This window comes from Polypterus senegalus, chromosome 16 (genome assembly GCF_016835505.1).
Source record: "Polypterus senegalus isolate Bchr_013 chromosome 16, ASM1683550v1, whole genome shotgun sequence".
Taxonomy (NCBI): Eukaryota; Metazoa; Chordata; class Cladistia; order Polypteriformes; family Polypteridae; genus Polypterus; species Polypterus senegalus.
The window spans coordinates 32,715,501-32,743,001 of record NC_053169.1 but is presented as its reverse complement, the minus strand read 5'-3'; the positions used below and the strand labels follow the sequence as shown (position 1 = coordinate 32,743,001).

The 27,501-nt window shown below is 38.5% G+C and overlaps 1 protein-coding gene across 3 annotated transcripts in view; it reads left to right on the top strand.

Annotated features, from left to right (window-relative positions):
* Positions 1-27,501, top strand: part of slc35f3b (solute carrier family 35 member F3b) — a 436,740-nt gene that overhangs the window by 293,531 nt on the left and 115,708 nt on the right. Inside the window, exon 1 of one of the 3 annotated variants that reach the window (XM_039737730.1) lies at positions 22,780-22,991. The exons of 1 other annotated variant lie outside the window; for it this stretch is intronic. In XM_039737730.1, the coding sequence (XP_039593664.1) occupies positions 22,913-22,991 (79 nt within the window). In that variant the 5' untranslated portion in view covers positions 22,780-22,912. Of the gene's footprint in view, positions 1-22,779; positions 22,992-23,142; positions 23,498-27,501 lie in introns of those variants that run through there. One more of the 3 variants, XM_039737731.1, reaches the window with a different exon arrangement.

Below are 27,501 nucleotides of genomic sequence, written 5' to 3'. Positions count from 1 at the left end.
ATCAATGTTGGAGCATCATGATGCTTTGAGTAGGTGGTGGTGGTGCAGGCCGCCACCACAAAGAAACCAGAAAAAAAACAGAAAACAGAAGAGAGAGTAGGGGTCAGTACGGATCTAGTATCTAGGTGTCCAAAAAATGAATAATGATAAAAAATTGGTCAGGTGCTATATTGTATATGACTGGCAAATAGATCAGGGGCTTACTGCTACTTTCATCAAATCAAATCAAATAGCCTTTTAATGTCAACTAGCAGAATACCAGCGCTTCGCAGCGGAGAAGTAGTGTGTTAAAGAAGTTATGAAAAAGAAAAGGAAAAATTTTAAAAATAATGTAACATGATTGTTAATGTAATTGTTTGTCATTGGTATGAGTGTTGTTGTCATATATATATATATATAAATAGCAAAATACCCGCGCTTCGCAGCGGAGAAGTAGTGTGTTAAAGAAGTAATGAAAAAGAAAAGGAAACATTTTGAAAATAACGTAACATGATTATCATGATTGTCATGAGTGTTGCTGGCATATATATATATATATATATATATACACACATATATAAACATATATATACACATCATATATACTGTATATATATATATACACATATACAAATATAGACATATATATATATATATACACACACACACATATATATACATATATATATCTACATATATATATTAGGGGTGGGACTCGGTTAAACAAATTAATGTAATTAATTAGAGGCTGTGTAATAATTAATCTTGATTAATCGTATGTAATCACACATGAAAATTTGCCCCAAATCGCAATTTTTTTTTTTTAATTTAAAAGGGTTTTAGTGGGCGACAGAATCAAATAATAGACATGGTCATGAATATTGTAAACTCAAGCTCTTTTAATTTCTGGAAAAAAAAAATGCTTTTAAACTGCATTTCAATTCAAAACAGAAACAAAAATATCATCCCTGGCTAAAATTGGGCAGACTTAAAAATAAAGTGGTAGTTTAAGTACTTTAAGTACATTTTCAGAATGGTATTGTCTTTAAATAATAATAACCAAAATTTCAACATAAAGTGCAGTTTTTCTTCTTAAAAAAATAAGTCAGAAACATAAAAGGTAATTTGACCAGCTTAATCTTTAAACTCTGAGTAACCTTAGCCAAAATTATTTTGTACATTAGGCTAAAACAGTGTGATCATTGAACATTTTGTAATTAGATGTAATTAGAATTACTAACAGTCACGGAAGTCCAATGATCCCCAGTAAGAGCCACAAAGTCCGCTTTCTGTAATGCATCTAATTTTGCTTGCTTTTCAGTGTGCACAAAACCATGCTTTTATCAAGGCTTCCGTCGGGTAGTCTTTTGAAATGAAATTTTCCTCCAATCAGTCATAGGAACGCACTTTATTCCGACTCTAACATTTTTGTAGCTCTGATGTGTGCATAAATGTAATCGATGTACCAGGAAATCATGCATTGACAAAAATTCGCCTTTGCTTGGAATTGAAAGTGTGATTAAATGCGTTATTTTTTTTAACGCGTTATGGAGTACATGCATCGAAGCTTCTCAGCTGTGCTTGTGCTAAGAAAAGGAAACATTTTAAAAATAACGTAACATGATTCTGCGTTAACCGCATATTTTTTCATACGTCTCAAACCAAGGGGATGCAAGGGTAAATGAATCGGAAGCGCAGACATACTCCGCGCATCCCCTCTCGGGAATCGAACCTCGGAGCTAGAGGCGAAGCTTTTACAATTGCGCCACGGCGTGTGGCTTGTCTATTTGAGAGTATGTAAATCGGGGTATATATATACATATATATATATATATACCCGCGTATCGCAGCGGAGAAGTAGTGTGTTAAAAAAGTTATGAGAAAGAAAAGGGAACATTTTTAAAAATAACATAACATGATTGTCAATATACAGTACTGTAATTGTTTTGTGAGTGTTATTGAGTGTTGCTGCCATCAAGGATTTGATTATCATTATTTCTTTCAATCAGGTTCGTATTTGTAGGATGTGTTGTGTTCAAGTTACATTCCATGTTTGTCAATCGTTGTAAAGATATCAGGTTAAATTAATCGATTCGTTTCTTACTGCATCAATAAACAGCTCGTCTTCCTCTTTATCTGAGACGTGGCACACTGCATGCACAGGTTTTTTTTTTACACTGTCTTCCTTCAGCGGGACATTGACTTTTTCCACTGTGTGCTTTGTTTCTGCAGTAGCTGCACTTATGAATATGCTTGTATGTGTCACACGCTTCATATTTTTTTGCTGCCTTCTCAATTGTGTAATTCAGTTTTTGTTCAGCACTCTTTGGAACTGTTGCTTTTTGTCTGCGCACTGCGTCAGTTCGCGTGAGCCGCTCGGTGTACATGCATCGAAGGTTCCCAGCTGTGCCGGTGCCATCTCGTGCTATGTCCATGGCTGTATTTAATGTTACCTTAGTCCTGGCACTTAAAAGTTTCTCTTGCAGTTTCTCTGAGTTTGTGCCAAACACCACCCTGACCATCTCATCTTCCTCTGCATAAGCACAGTCCTTCACCCGTGAATATTTAGCGGCAGTGTTTCTATTGGATTGCCGCTGATGGGCGGCCTTATGTGGGCAGGCACTAAATTACAAACGCCAGCAGCAGCCTGTCTATGAACTTAATTTAAAGTGTAGGTTTACATCGTGCTTTGTTTCTGAAGTAGCAGCACTCATGAATATGGTTGTATATGTCACTTGCTCGCTTCTTATTGTGTCGCTTGGAGCTCTTCCTGGTTTTTTTACGTACTGCGTGATTACGTGGGAGGCGTGATGATGTCACACGAAACTCCGCCCCCCACGGCTTTCGAGTTCAACTCCATTACAGTAATTGGAGAAAAATAGCTTCCAGTTATGACCATTACGCGTAGAATTTCGAAATTAAACCTGCCCAACTTTTGTAAGGAAGCTGTAAGGAATGAACCTGCCAAATTTCAGCCTTCTACCCACACGGGAAGTTGGAGAATTAGTGATGAGTGAGTGAGTGAGTGAGTGAGTCAGTGAGGGCTTTGCCTTTTATTAGTATAGATTCACTATATGTACAGAACATACAGAAGAATCGAAATACTGTTTCTCTCTCATCTTCGTAGTACAATAAAATATCTCTATATATAATCTTCATTTGGATCTTGATCTTTGTTTGTCCGCGAATGAATTAGAAGAAGAAGCACTAGATGGCAGTAGAGAGACAGCTAAAACATAGGCATTGCATTAAGACTCTCCTGCAGGCTTATACTACTGAAGACTGTAGTACTCCAGTCACACCTCAAAACACAGACATTCAAACTAAACAAATTGTTGTGCTTTAAATTAACTAAAGAGATCTTCATTTAGATCTTGATCTTTGTTTGTCCGTGAATTCCACGCATGCTTAAACCACCTTCCAGTTTAGTATGTTGTTGTTACTCACGGATGTCAACAATGTGCTAAAATAACAAAAGGGGCGGTGGACAGTGTTACGCTGGTTAGCTCCTGAGGCCTGGTTAGAGAATGAGATTGTTGAAGTTAAAAGATATGTGTCTTCGTAACATATGAATGAAAGAATGACAGTGGGTAAAATGAATGACAACGTAACAGCATGTTACGGAAATTATTATTGTTGTAGCCGGCGTCTGCTGCGCGTCTCACAGTTGTACCGTGGCTTGCTCACATGTCAGTAAAGTGATCCCTATTTACAGTATGCTTTAAAGAGCCTGGATACCTATGTGTCCCCCTTTTATAACCATTGCTCCGTGTATATTGCCTTATTCTTTGGATTGCCACAAAGCAACCTGCGAGATTAGAGAAAGGTTGAGAAGAGATCATGAGAGGAAACGACAGCGTCGTGAAAACGAGACGGACTGTGAACGGACAGAAGCAGAAATGCTCCTACACCACCACATAATTACGATTCGGACAGTGATTCCGAGTAGGCCGTTCCTATCGAATCAATTTAAAAAGGGTTTTCTTTTGTAATTTTGTTTCCCTTATAAAAAATCATAATGCTGTGCAATGAAGGGCCCAGTTCACGACTGGCAGCCGCGTTTAAACAGGGAGACCTTCACAGACAACTTTAACACGCGCAACATAGTTGGGCGCACATGGCTAGTAAAATATAAAAAGTATAAGTAGAACATGTAAGATAAATAAAATTAGAACTTGTAAAGTAAACCTAAGTACAATGTGCAATAATCAGTAGTGCAAAAGCCACTTACAGTAAAAAGTGAGAAGGTGCATTATAGAGTAGCTTATGAGATGTACAAAAAGACAGGCAGTTAGCAGCAGATGTAATATTGAGGCCTTATATAACGCCAGCAGAGGTAGGGTACTTGGTAGATAGTGACTCTCTACAGTCCAGGGGCAGGGGGCAAGGGGGGAAGACAGTGGACAGAGTTCAACATCCTGACAGCTCGGTGGATGAAGCTGTTTGACAGTCTTGTGGGGCAGGCCCGGAGGCTCCAGTACCTTTTCCCTGAGGTGAGGAGGCTGAAGTGGGAATGTAAGGGGTGGGAAGAGTCCCCAGCAATGCTAATGGCTCTATGGGTGAGGCGGGTCTGGAAAATATCCTTGAGGGAGGGCAGTGGGGCACCAATGATCTTACTGGCCGCATCCATTATGCATTGCAGGGACTTCCTACAGGAAGCAGTGCAGCCTCTGAAGCCCCAACTGTCATAACCTCAGGTTCATTTGAATTTTTTTTCTGAAGAAAATACATTTTACCTTCACAAAAAAAACAAAACTTTGGTATGTTTTTGTAACATAAGCATTCTTTTGTCATGTTGAAATTTCATTTAGGTAGACCTTTCCAAAAGAATAAAAAATTATTACGGTCGTTACTTTTAAGTTTACAGTGCAACACTCTACTGGGGTGTGCCAACCACCGAACCCAACACAGACAGACGCAGGAGGCACACTTACAAAAGTAAATGGATTTTATTTTTGTTTTTTCACTTGTGGGCAACATATTCCCCGTTCCCACAAGTACACAACACAGTCCCAAAGCACAAACACACCTCTACACGATACTCTTCTTCTTTATCTTCTTCTCTCTCTCTTTTTACTCCAATCCTCATCGGCAAACTTTGTCTCCCTCCTCCCGACTCTGGCCCCTTTTATAATGTCCCCGGAAGTGCTCCAGGTGCTTGATGATGTATTTCTGGCAGTTGTTCCAGGTGTGGCTGAAGAACCACCCATTAAGGCTCAGTGGTTTCTGTAGCACCCCCTGGCGGTGCCAATGGATCCCAACAGGGTTGCACCAAACTCCAATTCCCATGGAGCCCTGCAGGAGTTTCAGGCACCACTGCAACCCAGGGGGCCCATCTAGTGGTCTGGGTTAATGCTCTGGCCATGCTTGCTCCCCCGGTCCTTCCAATGTGGAGGCGTCCTGGCCAGAAAAAGCATCCGCCACAACAGCAATACCATGTTGTTCATGGATTAGGTTGCTACACACTTGCTAAAGGTGGACAAGACAATATACTGTAAATAGTCTCCATTTTGAAATTCTCATTGTCCAGTTCAGTGGATACCTAAAGACTTTTGTGCATAATTTGTCAAATTTATTTGCCTTTAATCTGGTTTTGGCTATGTTACTGTTTTTCTCTATTGGTCTTTTTTGCTAGAAATCTTTCATTTAAGAGTTCTTTTTTTAAAAATAAGTTGCTTCCTAGTGATCACATCAGCAGAAATGTCAATGAAGTTGATCATCTTGTCACTTGCACCCATGTGTGCTCTTTGTTATCTAACACTATTTGAAAAAATAATACTGCATCTAGGATGGCACGGTGGCGCAGTGGGTAGTGCTGCTGCCTCGCAGTTAGGGGACCCCAATTCACTTCCCAGGTCCTCCTTGCGTGGAGTTTGCATGTTCTCCCCGTGTCTGTGTGGGTTTCCTCCGGGTACTCCAGTTTCCTCCCACAGTCTAAAAACATTCAGGTTAGGTGCATTGGCGATTCTAAATTGTCTCTAGTGTGTGCTTGGGGTGTGTGTGCGTGCCCTGCTGTTGGCTGGCACCCTGCCCAGGGTTTGTTTCCTGCTTTGTGCCCTGTGTTGGCTGGGATTGGCTCCAGCAGACCCCCCGTGACCCTGTAGTTCAGATATAGCGGATTAGATAATGGATAGATTAATACTGCGTCTAATTAAGCTCCTTATGTAATTAATTTGCCTTTTCCTATTCTCATTTTGTAGTTAGAAAGACAATTCTATGTATAATTTTTCTACAGACATGTTTTCATGTTTTTTCTTATTTCACATTTTACAGAAGTTGAACTTTAAGCGGTCTCTAAATAATGACAACTGAGAGAGAGTGCACAGTCACTAAATTTTAAAAAGAAAACACTATTTCAGTAGCATTTCCACCTGTGAAGTCAAGTAGATAACTACTTAAATAGTAATGACATTTCAAAATAAATGACACAGCAAAATCAGAAGACCTGTAAAATGCAATCATAATTCCTATAAAAATAGATAAATAATGAACAAGTATTATTGTGTCATTGTGAAACATTGCAATAGGTCTCATTTAGTACATAAGAGTGTATTTAATTAAGACTGGAGTGCCAGTTAAAAGCAGGTCCTAGTCTGAAGAAAATCTGCACCTGCTGTTGCCCTTCATGGACAGAGTTGAGCAGCTGGATTGGCCTGTCAAAGCAAGACGTGCTCTTTAGTCTGGGAATGCATTTTCTCTGCACACATTCTAGAAGCAGCATAGAGATCAAAGATTCCCACAACACTCTAGAGGCAGATAAATGTGACTGCAACTGCTCTTTTTATCTTTAGCCACGTCAGAAATGTTTCTTTCTTGTTAGTTTTCTTTCCTTGTAGCCATTATGGGGTGTACAGGATTTTACAGGATGGTTGGTATTTGTCATAATATAATATCTTGTGGCTGGGAGCAGGAATGACAGCTCCACAAAATTGAAAATTTGGGGCACCAACCAGGTCATCCTGCTAATGTTCAACAGTTTCACAAAAATTAACGGTTTTTGGAGTAATTGCCCCATCAGAGCTGAAAGCAAATTAAATCAATCATCTGGTTTGCCACAAGTTTGGGTCAGTTTCTCAGGACCTCTGTCCGGCAGGTAGCTCTTGCCAAAAATGGTTCCTCCTTCCAGGAAGCCCACACTTTTATAGTGAGTGAACTGGAAGGGGCGGAGTCAGTTGCCCTTAGTGGGAGGTTTCTTGGCACTGTGGAAAGGGAAGAAGATGACAATGCTATTACATACTGTATTTTGGCAGAGCCTGTAAGGAGATGATCCTCTGACATACATCTTTTATAATCTTCAATTTATTTATTGAGCTTCTGTAAAATATCAGATTTCCCCTGGGGAAAAATAGAGTGCTATCTATCTATCTATCTATCTATCTATCTATCTATCTATCTATCTATTGTCTACATTTTCACAATACAACAATTTATTTGCCATTTTAATCGCTCCTGCACATTGCCTGAACAATAAGAATGTTGTGTAACTCCTAAATCCGTATCAGTAATCTGTGCAGCACCTTCAGTATTTGCTATTGATCTAGTTTTGATGTTCGGGAAGTAAAAAAGTTATCATTGGTTCTCATAGAACACACCTAACAGAAAACTTACTTCAAAGCTGGGAAGCCTTCTTACATCGACTCCTTTATGATTTTTTAATCTTGGGAACCACAATTTAACAAGTATCTTTTGAACTGTTTGAAGAAAGCACACTTTGTGGTTTTAAGTGAAAGGCTATCTTCATTTCATCTCCAATCAGTTATATGGAACCACAGATGATGTATATTCTGTGTATTAATAATAATAATTCTTTACATTTATTACTTTGATACCAGTTCTAGGAGTTATTCAATTTAAATCACTTTAACAAGTACATTTCTTAAAGATGTGTAACACAGTGCCTTTACAAATACTCATTGCTTTAGAAACCTGATTTTTCGGTGTTGCTTTCAACTGTTACTCGGTTTTTCCCTCATATACTGTATTAGGTTAATTGTTGTTGCTAAATTAGCTTCATATGACAGAACATGCGTAGGTTCATAATTATCTTCTTTACTGGACAACATCCCATCCAGGGTGGCTTCCTGGCTTGGGCCCAGTGCTAGCTAAATATGTTTTTGGTCTTTTCACCTTCTAATGGAAAAGCTAAATGGGATTTTAATTAATAGATGTCTTTTATAATGAACTCAAGTACATTTTTATGAGAAAACACAGAGGAACATTGGTAAGTGTTTTATCTTGGTAGAGTAATATATGTATTACTCTACTTTCCCCTATTGTATTATTAATATGCAGCCTTAGAATGCCTAATCTCACAGACTTACCACTGTTTATAAAGTATTATTTTATATAACTTATCCCCACCTTCCCTTCTATATCTATAACCTCAGGCAATTAGATGTAGTAAAAAGACAAGCAGGAGTTAAGTTACACATAAAATAATGTATTACTGATAATATTCATAAATAATAACAACATGCAAAGTACATTTGAATATTGGCAACCATACAACCTGATAAAATGGTGATGTGTAATTCAGGTGGCACACAGACTTGCAGTTACTTAAAATGTCTCTAGTTAAGGCATCGTTGGTGTTCAGCTTTCAGCCACATGTCTGTTCAATATGGCTGCTGAGCTGAGCTCTTCATTGTGTGGTCTTCATCCTCACAGGTTAGCAAGAGAGATGCTTCTTCGTCATATGTTAGTTAGAGAGAGAGATGCTTCTTCATCATATGTCAGTCAGTCAGTCAGAGAGAGAGAGAATGTGGTTGAGCAAGTACATTTATAGATGTTCTCTCCAATTCCTAGAACCAATAGGACATCATGGTACTTGAAGGCCTCTGAGACAAGCCAATTCCAAACAGCCATACCTCAGACCAATGGGAGAAATAGTACATTTAACACCTCAACCCCCCCAAGACCATATATTAAGCTAACCTGGCTTTGTGTGGGGGATCAAACTGGTTTAAGACACATCCCCCCAAATCCTGTCATAAAATTACAAAGAGACAGTCATAAAAAGGGGGATGGGGGAAGGCAAACATGAATACCTCTCACCACTTGGTTTGCCTAAATTATAAATAAAGACATACAAAACATTTATCAAGTTATATGCAAAATCCTACATCACAACAGTAAGTAAGTAAGAATATCCCCAGCTAATCTTTTATATTTAAATTATTAAATCAACAATTAAAAAAAGGAAGACACAAATTTTCTTTGACACCTCTGCTTTCTGACTTCTCTAAAACCTATGAAACTCTCTTTTGCTCAGTCGGTGACCTTTCCATTGTCCCTGGTGGTAAAATGGGACCAGACGATTTTCGGCAGCACACATCCATCATTGACAATATTCTTTTTGACCCCTCTGACAGTCACTGAAACATCCATGGCAGTTGGTATCAGCGTTTCGTGCCAAGCCAGTTTGACATCAAAACATTTTTGTTTAGTGATACTAGTTGGGTCTGCAAAGTTCTGCAGTTTGAAAGCTACTTTTAGTATGAATAAAAAGTGACAGTTAAATATTCTAATTAAGCATTTATCAAGTCTATATTTCTATGAGCATATCAAATATAAAGTTAATAGTTAAAACAGAAAAACTTTAAATGATACTGCTTTGCTGCTAAGCTGCAGCTTAAGACTTCACAGTATACAGTGTGAAAGACACTATATAGGTGCCCGACCCGACACAGACTGACAATGGAGGCATGTGTAAAAATAAAAGAAAAAGATTTATTTCTCGTCGTCTGTAGGATACGCCTTTCTCGTACTGTCCCATACACAGTCCCGTCACCACAAGCACACCAAAACACAAAACCCAACAGGAATATCTTCCACTCCTCCCAGGCAGCTTCGTCCTTCTCCTCCTCCTGACTCTGGCTCCTCGAGTAGTGGCTGCTGGCTCTTCTTATAGCCTACCCAGAAGTGCTTCAGGTGATAATTAACCTAATTCAGGCTGCACTTCATTAAGTTGTGCAGCGCTCCCTGGCGGTGGCCACGGAGCCCAACAGAGATGAGCTCTGGTGTTCCATGATTGTGGCCCTGATGTAACCCAGGGGGGCTGCCACCAAGCGTTCCGGGGGACGTAGTGTACACCCCATGGCTGCTCTTCTGGATCTAGTGTAAAAGGTGTGTCCTGACCAAACATTGGTCCCGGCCGTCCGCCACAACAGATACCTCTCGATATTTCATTTTTTGCTACAGTTTTTTTCATAATTGAACTTAAGACCTCCTGTAGAGTTCACATGACTCTCAATAATTGATTAAAAGATATAAAGTTCTGTGTTCATGCATCCACACCTTCTGTTCAAAGACATAAATGCAATGCTCTCCGTGTTTACATAACATGACTTCTTTTCATTTAAAACAGAAAGAAAGTAAATATTATAAATGCTGTAAAATAGCACTTAATGTTTTATTAGTGTTAATCATTTTGCTTTGCAGATATATTTAGAATGTTGGCAAGTAAAAGTTTACAATTGCATTTTACTTCTAAAATATTAGATATATTCAGTCACTGGGAACAAATGTACAGTTTAATTTTTCTGTTAACAAATATCTTGAAAGTGAATAAATAAAGGCATATTTTTAAGTTCAAATGCGACATCCCATAACTGTACAGATTTGTTATGCGCTTTGAAAGTGTTCTTGTCACGTTCAGTTGCCATTCAGCATTTCTTCCTGGTACAGCCAAAGTGTTTTTCACAGTGTATATGCTGTGTACACCGGTGGTGACCTTGTTCACGGAATATTTTCCTGGAAATTCACCTTTGTCTTTTTGGATCGACTTGTATGTGACCTGTGTGTACAGTCGTGGCCAAAAGTTTTGAGAATGAAACATGTATTGGTTTTCACAAAGTTTGCTGCTTCAGTGTCTTTAGATCTTTTTGTCAGATGTTTCTATGTTATACTGAACTATAATTACAAGCATTTCATAAGTTTCAAAGGATTTTTTTGATAAGCAAGACCATTTCTACTAACCATCTGAGAACAGTTTGGTGATCAACAATGCCTTTTCCAGCATAAGGCACAATTATATTATTATTATTATTATTATTGACAATTATATTAAGTTTATGCAAAGAGTCGATATTTGGCGTGTTGGTCCTCTGGAACCTCTGCAATTCGCCCTGGCATGCTGTCAATCAATTTCTGGGCCAAATCCTGACTGATGGCAGCCCATTCTTACATAATCAATGCTTGGAGTTTGTCAGAATTGGTGGGTTTTTATTTGTCCACCCGCATCTTGAGGACTGACAACAAGTTCTAAATGGGATTAAGGTCTGGGGAGTTTCCTGGCCATGGACCCAACATTTCAATGTTTTGTTCCCCAAGCCACTTAGTTATCACTTTTGCCTTATGCTGGAAAAGGCATTGTTGATCACCAAACTGTTTCCAGATGGTTGGTAGAAATGGTCTTGCTTGTCATAAAAATCCTTTGAAACTTATGAAATGGTTGTAATTATACTTCAGTATATCATAAAAAACATCTGACAAAAAGATCTAAAGACACTGAAGCAGCAAACTTTGTGAAAACCAATACCTGTGTCATTCTCAAAATGTTTGGTTACGACTGTAATATGTGAGCCTACTATTATCCAGAGTGATCTGCAGTTGATGCAAACCAGAAAGAGTGAAGGATCCATGTGCTTTAGTGTTGCACTTATTTGGTAGCCTTGGCAGTGAACCAGCAAAAGCGCCAGTGGAAAAATAAAAGCCAGTTTTTGGTTCGACACGGTTGAGTACCTTCTATTGAACCTTTGGGGGACAAGCCGTTAATAAATTAATTCTTCCTATCAGGAAGAAATGTTACCATTCTGATATTTAATTCGGTTCATTTTATCTTAGAGAGGAGCAGTTTTTAGCACTACTGTCTCACAGCTCTGGTCACATTTTTGGCCACATTAATCAGTCTAGCATAGCTGTCAAATGCTTCGTTGACCATCATGGACACTGAACAGTACACTTCTGTATTATTATTCCCTCAAAACTACAGTAGTTTATGGAACCAGTCATGACAAAAAAAGAGGAAAAACAAAACAAAGAGATCGGTGGACAAATGAAAATGTAATTCAAGCATTAACTTGAAAGGGTCAGAAAAGATAAATTTAAAATTCTACAATAGCTTGTAGTGTCAAGGATTTTATTATCTTAAATAAAGAATCTTTGAGATGATCATTATAAATGTCTTCAAGATAGACATCCTTTGTTACAACAACCTTGAGGAAGACTAGAGAATATTACAAATCAAAAATCTTAATTAAGTTAGGTTCATATGCATGACTTAGTTAAGTAGAACATCAATTTGCACTAGTCATCCATCCATTATCCAACCTGCTATATCCTACCTACAGGGTCACGGGGGTCTGCTGGAGCCAATCCCAACCAACACAGGGCGCAAGGCAGGAAACAAACCCTGGGCAGGGCGCCAGCCCACCACAGTGCACCAATCAGCATACAGATAAATGGCTTCATCTTTAGCACACCTATATCTTTGTATATCTAAAATAGGCTCTAAAATAGTTAAACAAATTAAACGTCTTTGGCAAATATCTAAACCTAAATAGGACTTCTTATATGTGTTATGCAAGTTAAACATTCAAGTGTCATATGATCTCATCTGCATAGTAATGTGCTAGGTACAAATGGTACAGAATGTCTTAGTTAAATGGGTGGCCAGTGAGGTACTTGTACAATTTCTATATGTATTTCAGTTACTTTATATTCTGTCAGTTACTTGTATCACTAGTCTAGACCTGTAAGAAATGGTGTCTTTGAGGAATAACAAAATTGGCCTTCTTACAGTACTGTATAGTGAGCCATGCAATTTGTATGGCTATATTACATTATATTTGTAATTACTTAAAATATATACAAATCTGTCTCAGCACTGTATTAAGATGATGACTATTGTAGCTGTGACTTATATGACGCACTTAGTCTATGTGTCTCTTATTACACCCTGCCATTCACAAAATATCTGCTTGGTCATCCCTTTGAAGGATGAAGTCAAATTAAAAAACATTAAATCAAAATAATATTAAAAGTTAAATCACAATTAGACAATTGTGACTTGGATAGAAATTCATTTCTTTTTTGCTTTGAGCATGACTGCCAATGGATAAGTAAACCATTTATCAGTTGTGATTTGTGTGCTACAGTTAGGATTTCTTTTTCATCTGCACCCTTACATTTATTTTCTTCCAATTAGCTCGGTTTTATCTAGAAAGAAATCTGTTGATTACTTAGTTACTGTAGAGTATGTCATAATTCAGTTATTCATTTATCATATCTCAGTTTTCTTAGTACATTATAGGAAAACGTCTAGATTTGAAGCTACTCAATGAGAAAAACGTGAGAACCATGTTTTATTGCATCTCATGTGTGAACTAACTCTAATGCACAGGTCAATAACAATCCATTAATTATTCTTCTATTAATTTTCAAATACTGTATAACAGTCCATAACAGGACACACTCATGCAGACAGTGACATGGGTCAATTTAGAGTCACCAATAATCCTAAGCTGTATATTTCTGAGAAGTCAGAGGAAAAAGTGTGCCCCAAGTTGACATCCACATAGACATAAGGAGAATGTGTAAACCCCACACAGAAGGAGAGCAGTCCAAGATTTTAACGCTAAAGCTACGAGACAGCTTTGTGTTTGATGCAGCTAACCAACTACTGACAGCATTCCTGGTAGGTTCATGAAAATGAAAAAATATTCACTTGTGCCTGTTGATAAAGTTTGTCTTGTTTCAAAATCAGTATTTCTAAATCACTGCACTTCTTCTTGAACCCTGGACCTGCTACACAAAACAATAGCATTTATGAAAATAACAGAAGAAGACAAAGGGGTTTTTGATTATTTTCATGTTGACTGTATTTGCACTTTCACTTTGAGTGTGTGCATGTTGGCAGCATTTCCATTTTTCCTCCCAAATTTGTATAATGTAAATAGTGACTGCTTTTATTTTACTTGCTGTTGACAGACAAGCCATCACTTTGATAGAAATGGAACTGTAAGAGAAAACCAATTAGAAAACCAGCGGCAATAAAAACACTGACAGCTAGACGGAGAATCCTGTACACATTTGACATTTCTAAAATAAATCACAAAAATATATTTGATCCTCAGGACATCATTCCTATAGCCATAATTTGTTGCCAACGAACAAACAAAAAATGTTACACCTGTCAAGAGCTCCTGCCTTTGCCTGCGTACTTCAGGGATCGTGTGATTGACTGGAGTAAGGGAGACGGCTAAGCCTTTGGTAACGCCTGCTTGTGAGTGAACAACAAAATAGAACTGTGCAGTGGGACCAATGAGCAGTTCTGCACGAACATGACATAAAGTGGGAAAAAAGGGCCATAACAGTCAAGTCTGATACTCTAAGTCAAAAGCACTTGCATTGAAATCTGTTGCTATATTATAAATCAAATTTTTGAAGTATATAGTAATATTTCATTTTCTGTGGGCCCCAGTTTAGGCAAGATGATAATAGATTGAGTAATACAAGTATCTGAATTGGCATAAAATTCACAGAAAGTTATATAGTTCATTTTTAGAGATGGCACAGTTATTATTGAGCACACAAGTCAACAGACCACCACAGAAACATCCAAGATGCCAAGAGAAACAACACTTGTGGGTCAAATGACACTACAATCTCTAAAACACAAACATCACACTGTGATAAAATTTAAATGGTCAACACAAGGAGCAAAAATGCGGGCTTTCTGTAATGGTAATACTAAGGAGCACCCAGGGGAGAAACTACCATCAGGGCATTATGGGTGCACGCCTAAGGCCCTGTGACACCAAATCCCTCCTTCCCTGATGAAACGATCTAGCATTCGCATGCCGAAATCACCAAGGGGGACAACCTCAATGAAACAATCAAGTGTCCATATGATGAACTTACCAAGGAGGAACTGATATCATGATCGAATGTCTGCACACTAAAAGCATGGATTGGAATAACCGTGCTGCATTAAATGACCGTGTGTCTGTGCTCTGCATTGTGAAAAGTACGATCAACTCTCTGTTAAGGAGCTCTGTTCATTAAGTCACCCATGGACCTGTGGGGTCTTAATCTGGATATGGTGAAGTAAGAGTCCCAAGTGCTAAAGAATTCCAAAGTACACTTCCTGTAATGTCCAATGGAGGGTGGATATCACCATCAAGTCTAGTAGTATGTGCAAGCCCTGAATCTTGTAAAGTAAAAGATTTATTCTTCACAAAAAAGTATTCTAATCACAATGAAGCTCCGTGGAGCACAAAAGCAAAACTAAATTTCCAGCAACGAGAAGGCAATCCAAGGTGAACAGAGTCCAAACAGAGACAGACAAGAGAAAATCCTAACACACCACCTCAAATACTAAACCTTAAAATTCCCACTTTAAGCATACTTTATATCACAAATGAAATACTGAATAATGAAATTAACGGAAAATATAACAAGAATCAATGAAAAGAACAGAAAATAAAACAAGAATCAATGAAAAGGAATAAGGTTTAAGTAAAGGAATATGCCAATGAAAAATTACATCTTTTCTCTATGATACTTACCGCAAGTACTTTATCATGGTGACTGAGAACATTTTTAATCTCACATTTTTATGCAGAATGAAAAGAAGAAAGGTTTTAATATAAAAAAGCCAATAGTGACCAATGCTGTACCACAGCAAACGATATGAAAAACGTCCATGAAAAAAAGCTAAAAAAAAAACCTCTCGTTATTTGCATGCATAATCCACATTTCAGTTTTTTGCTAAGGTATTATTATGTAGTTACTTCTGGAATCAGTGCACATCATAAACAAGGAACTAAAGCCTCATGGGAGTCCCCACCTAAAGTGAAGATAAGGTTCTTGACCAATGAATGAGGGGGAGAAGCAGGTCTTCAATACTAAAAGTAGTTGTTGTTGTTTGTGATGCACCATCTGTTGAAATGACAGAGACATAGATACATAGACACACAGACACTTGTCCTTTATTAGGGTAGATATCCACTGCTGCTCAGGAAAATGATGAGTTTTTCTTCTCAGTTTAGGATGTCTATAAATAATAATAGTTTATGATAGTTTTACGAAATAGACACTTCTCTTTGACTTTGTAACAATGTCAGGCTAAGTCATTTAATTTAAAATAAATACAGATGGAGCGCCAAAAACGTCTAATGGTTTTCATGGCAAGTAAAAGGTGTGAGAGACTAAACAGGTTGAATTTGGTTCTGGAAGAAGGGTTTAGGTTACCTTTTTTAGCTTAAGCTCCAGTGAAACAACCTCAATATTCCAAAACAGAAACTTCCTTAAGCCAAATGAAAGTAAACAGCATTATACGCAATGTAAAACTACACAAAAAGGTTAAAAAAAAAAAAAGACTGCCAGGATTGGTGCTGTCTCCCTGAGACTCTACAACGAGATGAAACAGTTTCATAAAACGAATGGATTCCATAAATATTTTATTTTTTTATTTGGAATATAATTATAAATTGCAGTGGGCTGGTGCCTTGCCCAGGGTTTGTTTCCTGCCTTGTGCCCTGTGTTGGCTGAGATTGGCTCCAGCAGACCCTCATGATCCTGTAGTTAGGATATGGCGGGTTGGATAATGGATGGATGGATGGATGGATAACTGTAAATTGGGTACGATATTGTCGCACTACACTTTGTAGTAAAACATGATAATGAAGATGACAACTTGAATTGTAAATATACTTGAAATTCAATTAAGAATTGTAGTATTTAGGCTTTATGGTGCCAGAGAAGGAGTTGAATTCACGTGCAGCACTTCCGCCACACCAGGAAGTGCTGCCGGATGTTAATCGGGGAGCACCTGGAGCACTTCGGGTGCAGTATAAAGGAGGCCGCCTCACTCCACTTGGGAGCCGGAGTCGGGTGGAAGAGGACGGAGCTTGCCTGGGAGGAGTTGGAGGCGGTAGAGAGGATAGAAAGAAGTTTAAAGGTCTGTTTTGATGGTGATTAATGCATTGTGTTATTGTGTGGTGCAATAAACGTGTGTGTTTTGAGACATTCTGTGTCTGCCTGTTTGTGTCTGGGTCTAAATATTCCACACTGGACACAAATCTAATGCTGTAGCAATTATGTCTAAAAAAAGTGTTACTGCAAAAAGGATGGCCCATGTTGGTGTACATACAGCTCAACTTTCAATCCATGTACAATCTGCGATTAATAAACTGTGAGATGGAAATCCTGGTATGCACACTCAAAAGCTGTTAAATTAAAAGAACAGTAAATATAACATATCAGACTGTTTTAGTTCTTGAAACCTCTGGAGGGAGCCATAAAGATATACATTTTGCTTTAGTCATCAGACATAGAAACTTGTGTCATTTGCCAAAAACACCACTCAAACACTAAAACACTACCACTTCTGCCAGCTTACTTCCCCACCAATCTCTAACATCCACTACCTCTAAGCCAATCTTCATGCACTCAGATTTACTGTCTTCATTCTCCTCACAGTCTCCTCCCAGGCCTGGACAAGTCATATGCCATAATAATAATAATAAAAATAATAAGTTGCATTTATAGAGTGCCTTTCACAAACCCAAGGCCACTTTACATACAGAGTAAAAAAAAATTACAGAGAAGACAAAAGTTTGTAGAAGAGGAAAGTTTTCAGTTGAGATTTAAAGGTGGAAAAAGAGGAGCAACCATGGAGAGACTGAGGAAGAGATTTCCAGAATTGAGGGGCCATAACACTGAAGGACCTGCCTCCCAGGTTGGAGAGTCTGGTGCGTGGGGCAGTAAGGAGTTTACTGCTCGAGGATCTGAGAGAGCGACAAGGAGTGTATGGAGCTAGGAGCTGAGTGAGGTAGAGGGGTTCGCCATTGAAAGTGAGAAGCAGAATCTTGAATTTAATCCTTGATGGAACCGATAACCAGTGAAGCAGGGAGAGAACAGGGGAGATGTGAGCAGAACGCTTTGTGTGGGTGAGGACTCTCGCTGCGGAGTTCTGAATGTACTGTACCTTCTTCTATAGATTTTGCAGGGAGGTTGATGAAGAGGGAATTACAGTAATCATTACGAGACATTATGAAACAATGAGCCCACGTTTGAGCATCATTAAAGGACAGAAATGGACAGAGGCAAGCAATGTTACAGAGATGACAAAATGAAAGTTTGGAAAGAGACCTAATGTGTAGCTCAAAGTTAAGTGATGAATCAAACAAAACACCAAGATTTCTGACAAGAGGAGCAGGTTTGACAAGTGTAACATCAACAGAAACAGAGAAGCTGGATGCCTTAGAAAGTTGGGAGTTTTGGCCTACCAGTAACACCTCAATTTTATTAGCATTAAGTTTGAGAAAGTTATTTTCCATTCATAGTTTAAGATCAGTGATGTAGTCAGTGAGTGTGCTGGGAGGCAAGACTGTACTAAGATATAACTGTATATTGTCTGCATAACAGTAGAAGTTAAGGCCATGTCTGTGAATAATCTGACCCAAAGGAAGAATATAAAGTAGAAAAAGTAATGGCCCCAGAACAGAACCCTGAGGGTCACCATGCGACACAGGTGAGGAGATACCTCATACCTCACCAGTAACCCACCCAGGAGTTAAGGTGTTGTCCACTGGATTTTACAATATTTGTCAAGAATTCTAAAGTCTGGGTTAAAGATTAGGGGGAAGCCCCCCATTTCTGGGAAGATATTAGGGCCATGGGGAAAAATGCGCAAAATAGCGTCATGGGGGTGCAAAATGGAGGAACAAAAATATAACATGGCACAGTTCTTAAAAATAAGGAAGATTTTGTTACATGTGAGTTCCCTTCTTGTGGACTGATGAAAGAACCACCCATCAATAAGCAACATATTTCACATTGCAACACCCCCTCACATAAACAGTTGTGTATAATTGGTTAGTGCTCAGAGCGGTCCGGGATTGACAGACTGTCTGACAGTGGCAGCCTGTAACTAACCTGTTAATATAATTGTTTAGCTTAATTAACAAAATCCAGAAAGCAAGAAAAGCAGAACTAGATCTGATACTAGCTTGCAGATGATACTGTCCACTTACATTCACAAAACTAGAATCAAATACGTTAATGTAAAAAAGTGCCAAGTGCTGCAAGTGGGCAAAGGGAATGAAAATGATAAATACAAGATGGGTAACACTATCCTACAGCGAAAAGGATGTAGGGGTTTATGTTGATACATTTTCATCATCTAAGCAATGTGAAGAAACTATTAAAAAGGCAAATAAAAGACTGTTGAATATAAATCAAGAGACATTATGCTCAGACTGTATATTGTTCTAGTGAAACATAGCAGCACTTGAAGCTGTGAAGAGGAGAGCAACCAAGTACATCGTAGGACTTAAGAACATGTAGTACTGTGACAGAATCTTGACCAGAGGAGACTGCATGGGGACCTAATCCAAATTTTCAAAATCCTCGAAGGCTTTGATAAAGCAGCAGTCCTTCAATTTAAGGGTGAATCTCATACTTTAGGACAACAGCGGAAATTAAGGATTAGATAAAGCATTGAGGACTGAAACTAGGAAGCTCTTCTTTACTCAAAGAGTTGTGGGAGTCAGATACAAACTACTGAGACACGTAGTCAAAGTACAAACCTTGACAACCTTTAGAAAACATCTGGATAAGATAGTGGGGGATCTTAGGTATTAGTTAAACAAATAAGCCCCCTCTCGTTTGTCAAATTTCATATGTTCTGACACTGCATATTTCAGTATACTAATTACCATTTGTAATGATGGCTTCCAAAGCATCAAGCTACAGGGAGAGATTGAGCAGAATGTTCAGAACCATATTATTATTTGAATGGTTAATTTTTGCATTTTAATTTTTTGGCTGGCGTAGAAACTGTGGTTCATTATTTTATTTTGGGATAAATACTATATTGAGTTATTCTATTTTTAAATGAAACTGTTCACACATAACACTGCATTTACATATTTACAATGGTGTTTCCTGTAAGAGTTTTATATATTTGTAATTTCAGTAAATTGTAATAGCAATAAAGAATACACTCACTGAGTTTTTGTTTTTTTTAATTAGCATTATGTTATATATTTTAACCTGATAACAAAAGGATTTCTTATTTGAATAATGTGGAAAATGTCATCACAGTTGTAGCCTGGGCCAGGCAGTTAATTATCTCATGCTATGTAATTTACTTGTACAAGTGACAAGCACTTCTTTACAACAAAACACTCTTTTAAATATTTTACAACAGTGTTTATTAAGTGTGTAGTAATCAATACTTAAGAAATTCAGTTTTTCAAAATGGAGGAAACTGGCTTAATGACGGGGAGATTTCGACTTTTCACTCTTAAAAATAAAAGTGCAAGTGGTTCTGCAAAGTGATGCGGTAACCATTTTTGGTGCTCAACAGAACCATTCACATGAAGGTTCCAGAAAGAATCTTCATTTATTTAGATTTGTAACAGGATCCATACATAACCATGAATAGATAATAACAGACATACTAATGGCCTCATGATTGTAACAGGACTCTCACTGCCAGTGGCGGTTTTTGAAATGGGCAACATGGGCTGTTGCCCAGGGCAGCATTGTGGTGGGGGTGGCATCTTGGGCATCAGAAAAAAAAAATTTTTTACCCCACATCATGCCAGCACACTTTTGGGATTACATGGGCACCAATCGGTTTTCTATTGTCCATTTGCGGGGAGTAAGGGCGCTCTCCATTTGCGAGGTGTGCCTGCTGCTTGATGCTTAACGCACAGGGAGGAGAGGGTCGGGCTGGCAGGGATTCTCTGGCTGGCTGGCACGGCATCTAATAACCAGCTCGCAAAATAAAACAAAATAAAAACAAACAAACACAAAAGCACCAGACATTATGATATAGACTTATAATTAGCACCAATGTGTTTTCTAAATTCTATCACACCCATATATATGGGAAGTGAGCGCGAGGGCCCTCGATGCACCTGCTTGCTGCTGCTGCTGTGCTGAAGTCTCACACACAACCTGTCGAAAGGTGAGGGGGGCAGAGTGCTTCCAAATAAAGCACATTTCATTCATAATATTGTCAATCCAAGCCCATTATGTCACAATTAATTTTTCCTGGGTTGTGTGAAATCGCAGAAATCATTAGATGTGCGCTCCTTGCGTGAGCAGCATAGAGCAGAGTACAGCAAACAGGAAGAATAAATCCTCCTGTGTGAAGCCGATGCCAGCTCAATGCTTGTGCTCGCTCTGTTCTTTATCACAGGTTAGTAAATTCACCATAATTGGAGTGCACATTACAGGCTTTAAAACAGTACAATATTGTCAGTGATATTTTGAACATGTTGATAAAATGATTTGAGTTAGTAAGAGTTTTTCTGTATGGATATGTATGTTTGTGTGCTAACTTACTAATGCAAATAACTCGCGTAGTGGAGAGTGGTAGGTGGGGAAAGTTAACCCGAAATAATAAACCGACTGCAGCTCTGAGAGAAAAGGTTTATGTAGTTATTAGTGACCTGGTGAACTGATGACTGGAGATGGCACTAAAGTGAAAATTCTTTACACTATAATGAAATATTTTGGTGCTGTATAAATGTAAAATTTGATTTTGTCTCTGTTAGACATTACATTTCCAATAGTTTGTTTTATTGCACTGATTTTGTTCAGTGTTTAATAGAATGCCTGGCGCCAGAGGGGGTGTTCGCCCAGGGTATCAAACAGGCTAGGACCGCCCCAGCTCACTGCATACAATAACACAGGCTAAGTTCAGATTTTCTTGATCTTTGATGTCTTACAAGGTATACAGTACTACTATACATTAAAGATCTTTGCTTTGTCCACATGCTAGGAACTCTTTAAAAGCTCAAAGAACCAATTTCATATTTACAGAACCCTGCATAGAATGAAATGATTCATAGTTAAACTTTGATTCTACAAGGATTTACAGTATACAACCCAGTAAAGTGCTTATTAAATAGCTGTTATTTTAAGAGTTGTACCTTCGCAACCCTACTGAAGAAAAAGACAAAATGCTACTGTTGTTCATAATGAAGTCTGATGGTAGTATGATGTAACACAAGGACCTACCCGAATTTTACATGGAGGGTCAGGGGAGAAAGTGGGAAAACAGAAAAATCAAGGAAACGTGATGCCATTTCCACAGGTTACCTCTTAATGCATCAAGCTCTGTACTGGGGAAGTTCAGTTTGTGATTAAAATTCGTGAACCTCCTTAGATAATGAAATCTAGCAGAAGCCCACTCCCAATTTTGGAAGCCTCTTTATTTATTTAATGGAGGTAACTGCACCTTCCAACGCAGCCAGCCATCATTACTGTTCCTTAATTGCTTTACACTGTTCAGGGGCGTTGTGGTACAGACTACTGGGTGCATCTACGAGAAGATCTGTCAACTCTGACAGTAATTCTCAAAAATGTGTTTTTTTTACTGCACATAAAAAGACAGCGTGTGGGAAAACTCTAAGGTTGCATTTTACTTTCGCAGGTAATCCTTTTAGATTTGCACTGTGATTAATTTTTGCGGCCACGTGAATATGCGTTCATTCTCCATGGCTAGAATGCTTAACAGGAACACGTTGCGTCCCTGGGAAGGAGGGATGCCCGTTTAGCCGCTGTGCGTTATGCGTGTAATTAGGAGAAAGGGGTGGCGTTTCGTTTGGGGGGGTGAAGGTGGTGGTGTGGGTTGGATGGAAAGCCCGTGACGTTACCGAATTGCAGCAGATCGTGATGTTGTGGCAGATGACAGCTCAGCAATCCTATACTGCTGCAGAGAGAGAGAGAGAAAGAGAGAGAGAGAGGGAGACTGAGTGAGTGAGTGTATGAGTGAGAGTGAGAGAGAGAGAGACCGTCGGGGAAGGGATACAAAATAGGGTTGGAAATTAAGATTGCAACATCTGCAGCGTCTCCGGCTACAGAGATGTAGGCGACCGAGCGGCGAGAGCTCCTCTGCGCTGGGCTCCTCATGATGAAGAAGCACTCCGCCAGGGTGGCCCCGCTCTCCGCCTGCAACAGCCCAGTACTCACCTTAACTAAAGTGGAAGGTAACATTCCTTTGGCACTGATAATCACTGTGGACACTGTTTACTTACAGTAACAAAGCCATCCGGCAGTGGTTTGACTGGTCGTGGTTGGTCGGCATAAATAGTGAGAGGAGATTTTTTTTTTTGGCAGTCGCTTTTACTGAAGAAGTGTTTCTGCGCTTTCGGGGAGGGGTATTTCACAATCATACCACAAACCCGACATCCTGTCAAGTCCAACAGAATCTGAAAAAAGACGGCTTCAGTAGGCGTGTCTTAAACTTTCCAACTCCACGAGCAAATCGCCGTTCTGTAGCAGGTGGCCTTCGCGCTTTACGGTACAACCCCATCGTGTTAGATCGTATACCCAGTTCTAGTGAGAGTTCACCGGCATCCTCAACGCATGACGGTCACTTTAAGGACAAAGTAAGTCCGTTGCTCCTTACTGTACAGCCACCCATCGTAAAGTCAATGAAACCATACAGCGTGAAAGAAAAACTGGTAGACCTGCGGTTGCAGCTCCTTTATGGGTGAGTACACTTATTTTGACTGCGTGTAACAGTTTGTTTAAAAATAAAAGCAAACGAATATTCTTAAAAATGGCAAATAATCGAATGAATGAAATTTTCACCATGGGTGTGGGTAAGTTTGTCCTGTAATGGAGTAGCGGCCCGTCTAGGATTGATTGCTGCCTGAATAGTTGACGGCTGTCCGCGACCCACAACTAAATAAGCAGGTTCAAAATTGGATTGGTGGACGAAAGGAAGGACATTTGTAATAGCATGAAGACCAGAGAATGGACATTAACTCACTAGGTGAGTTTCAATATACCTGTCGATATTATTGCTAGCGGTGCAAGCAGGTGCAAGCAGGTTACAGTGCGTATCTAGTAACGGGCTGTAATTTCAAATCATATTTAGGTTTGCCATTACAGTTTATTTGTTATTCATACAAATAGGTGAAAAAAAAACGTTTTTTCCCTTAATCTGACACATGTGGAATAGTGTGTATTGTTCAGCAATCGCAAAACTGGTAACCCCACCGTCACTAATTCTTAAAAAATTACTGTTATTCGTTCGGGTGTATAGGCGTCTAGTTTCTTGTTGGTTCATGCCATGTCTCGTGCTAAAAAATTTAAAAAACTAAATAAATAATGAATAAAAGGAATGGATAAATGCGGCTCATTGTTTCTCTTCTCATCGTCCCGTGCAACTCCAGACACTGCAATTTACTGCGGAGTCGGGCTTCATTTGTTGTGGTGCATGCGGGATCCGCTGTGGAAAACAAGATCACGTTGTCTATTATCATCTCTATACCTGTTGTATTTATTTTTTATTTTTTTTTGCAATTTAATTAGGAGTTATGCTTTTAATTGGGAGATAGGAGCTTAAAGTATTTTATTGGTAAGTACAATATCTCCGGAGAACTACCAGGATGTCACGTCCTCGGGGAGCACAGGGACTGCACACCCATGACAACATTAGCCTGACTCGAAGAAATGTCCAAACCTTTGGGACTGGAAATATGTCCGGAATCCGGACTACTGATTATTTTGCTATTTTACTTATAGTTCATTTTATGTCCCGGATCCCCAATTTCATAAAAGATAATACATGCACTGCGCTGGGCTGGCGCCCTGCCCGGGGTTTGTTTCCTGCCTTGCGCCCTGCGTTGGCTGGGATTGGCTCCAGCAGACCCCCTTGACCCTGTAGTTAGAATATAGCGGGATGGATAATACATGCATTTTTACGTACTTGCCTAAATTCCACTTCAGAAACGAAAGGTAAAATACTTTTGTTTACCTCCAGGCAAATGAGTGTGTTAGGACAAACTGAATCTTTTTTTAAAGAGGATATTCCTATTAGCCGAACCACAGATTTTTAAATGTTTTATATTTTATAATAGTAATTTATTTATGTAACAAATATCATTACTCAGTTATTGTCTGCTTTTTTATTTATTTATTTATTTTTATTTGTATTTTTTTTCATTTTTATTACTATTTAATTGAATATTGTTTCTTTGTATCAGTATACTACTGCTGGATTATGTGAATTTCCCCTTGGGATTAATAAAGTATCTATCTATCTATCTATCTATCTATCTATCTATCTATCTATCTATCTATAAAGAAAACCCAAATTTAGTGTATTAAACACATCAAAGTAAATCAAATAAATTCCACCTAATATTGCAAAATTTCCATGACAAAGTCAAAAATGTAAATCAGATAAAGATTACATAATTGTATTTAATATATTTTACTTTTGTATCATATGCAAAATTGCATTATGATATGAGTTACTATTTGCTTCTAGCACTCTTCATTTTTTAGGTAATTATTTCTACTTTATTAGAGCTTGATACTTCATGGTAGAACGATCAATCCTTTCATCCATTTCCTATACCCACTTATGCAGGGACAGGGCCACATGACAGCTATCCCAGCAAGGCAGGAACAACACCTCAACAGGTTGCTAATCCATTGAAGGGTTAACACACAGACACACACACATAAACATACACTAGGGCCAACATCGCTTACCATCTAACCTTCGTTTCTTTGGACCATGGGAGGAAACTGGAGAACCTGGAGAAAATCCACTCAGACACAGGAGAACATGCAGACTCCATACGGGGAGCAACTGGTTTGCAAACCCTACCGTCCTTACTGTGAGGCAACCGCACTACCAATGCAACACTGTGCTACCCCATCTGTGGTTATGCTTTCCTAAATGTTTTGACTAAACATTATGAACAAAACCAATTATTTTGGAATGCCTTTCCAGAATATATCCTGTGACACACAGGTGCAGTGGTAGTGCTGGTGCCAACTCTGGTTTCATATAAGTGTCCTATAAATTGGCCATAGTGGGTGGGTGTTTGTATGTGTGTGTCTGTTTACGCCAAGAAGGCTGGCACACTGTTCAGGAATTGCTTCTACCTGTGCCCTATGCTTGCTGGGATAGGTGACATTGTCCTGGATTAGTTAGTTCCATGAATCTTTAAGATCTTAAATAAAGGTGAAATAATTGCCTACATAATAAAAATTGTTAGAAGTAAATAGTACAAATAGCACCAAATATCTTTGAGCAGGGGTACTCAAGCCCGGTCCTGGAGGGCCGCAGTGGATGCAAGTTTTTATTCAAAAACAGATTTGTAATTAGAAGCCAGGCCTAGCAGATTAATGAAACATGATATTAATTATATGGCTTGATAGTGTTTTCATTCTTACAAGATAAATTCATTTCCTGAGAACATTATCCATATATTTTGTGCCCTTCTATCTCTTTTATTTCAAAACATTGTATTAACACAGATATTTCATGATGCACAAGTTGAAATGGAAGCACGTTAGATGGAGAGCTGGTAGTTCCTTTGTGATTTGCCCCTCACTATTAGCTAATGGGTGGTTAAGAAAACAGGCAACAATAAGACCCTTAATGCAAGTATTTTAAAACTACAATAGGCATTTAAGGGGTCTGAATCATAACAAACAAGTTATTGCTTTAGTAGTAAATAAATGGGTTCTAATAAAAATTTGGTTAAGTGAAAACCTGCAGCCACTGCTGGCCTCCGGGTCCAGAGTTGAGTACCTCAGTATATGATACAGCAGTAATATATACAAAGTATAATTCAGTAGTCTTCATCTGATTTACCTTTGAGACTTTGACATGCAAAATTTGCGTTTCCTGATTTCTTTGGGTGTTTACAATATACTAAATGTGGGTTTTATTTTCTCAGTAAAGCAGAGGACTGAATTTACCCTAATAAAGTGGGAAAATGCTGCCTCCTTTTTTAGGGTATTCCATTTACCTTATTTTTTACAGTGCAAATTGTTTTTTATATTCCTTTTCCTCTCCACACTATCCTTGTCATTACTGTAAACTGGAGGCTTTAACATACTGTAAGTGCTGTGCTGTGAAGTGATTTTTCAGCCTTTAATGACTTTTGTATTCTTTCTAAATGTCATTTCCTTTGCACGTGTTTGATGTATAGTCTTTAGGTTTTATTACTTAATTTGTAGTCTTCAGAAAATGTAATTGGGTTCTGCATGCTAAGCACTAAGGTAGTTTTGTTCACTTATCTGTAATGTAGGTAAGTCTATGGCAACTTGAAGAAATGTTGTAACAAAGCTGAAAATAAACAAAAACATCATCTGTCTTGTTTATGAATCTTACCGTTATTCCTGTAGTTTTGCTGCATTTATTTGCAATTATCTTCCAGCTCCCAAAACGCTGAACTGGAATAAGTTGGCTTGACAGTGACAAATGGATGCTTTTATAATGTTTTATCTATACTTTTTCTTCTTAACATGCTAATATGAAACACCTTCTAGTTTCTAGACAATGCTTTAGGAGTGTATTTTGGTAAATTGCCTTGCTGAATAATAAATTCTGCTATGGTGATTCTATGTTTTGCAATTGCATGCAACTTGCTTACATTTTGTGGACTAGGGAGCCATTTGTGAGGTCCCATAATGCATTTTGTCTCATCTTAGACTCATTGCTGTAATGCTCATTAGTATATGTAA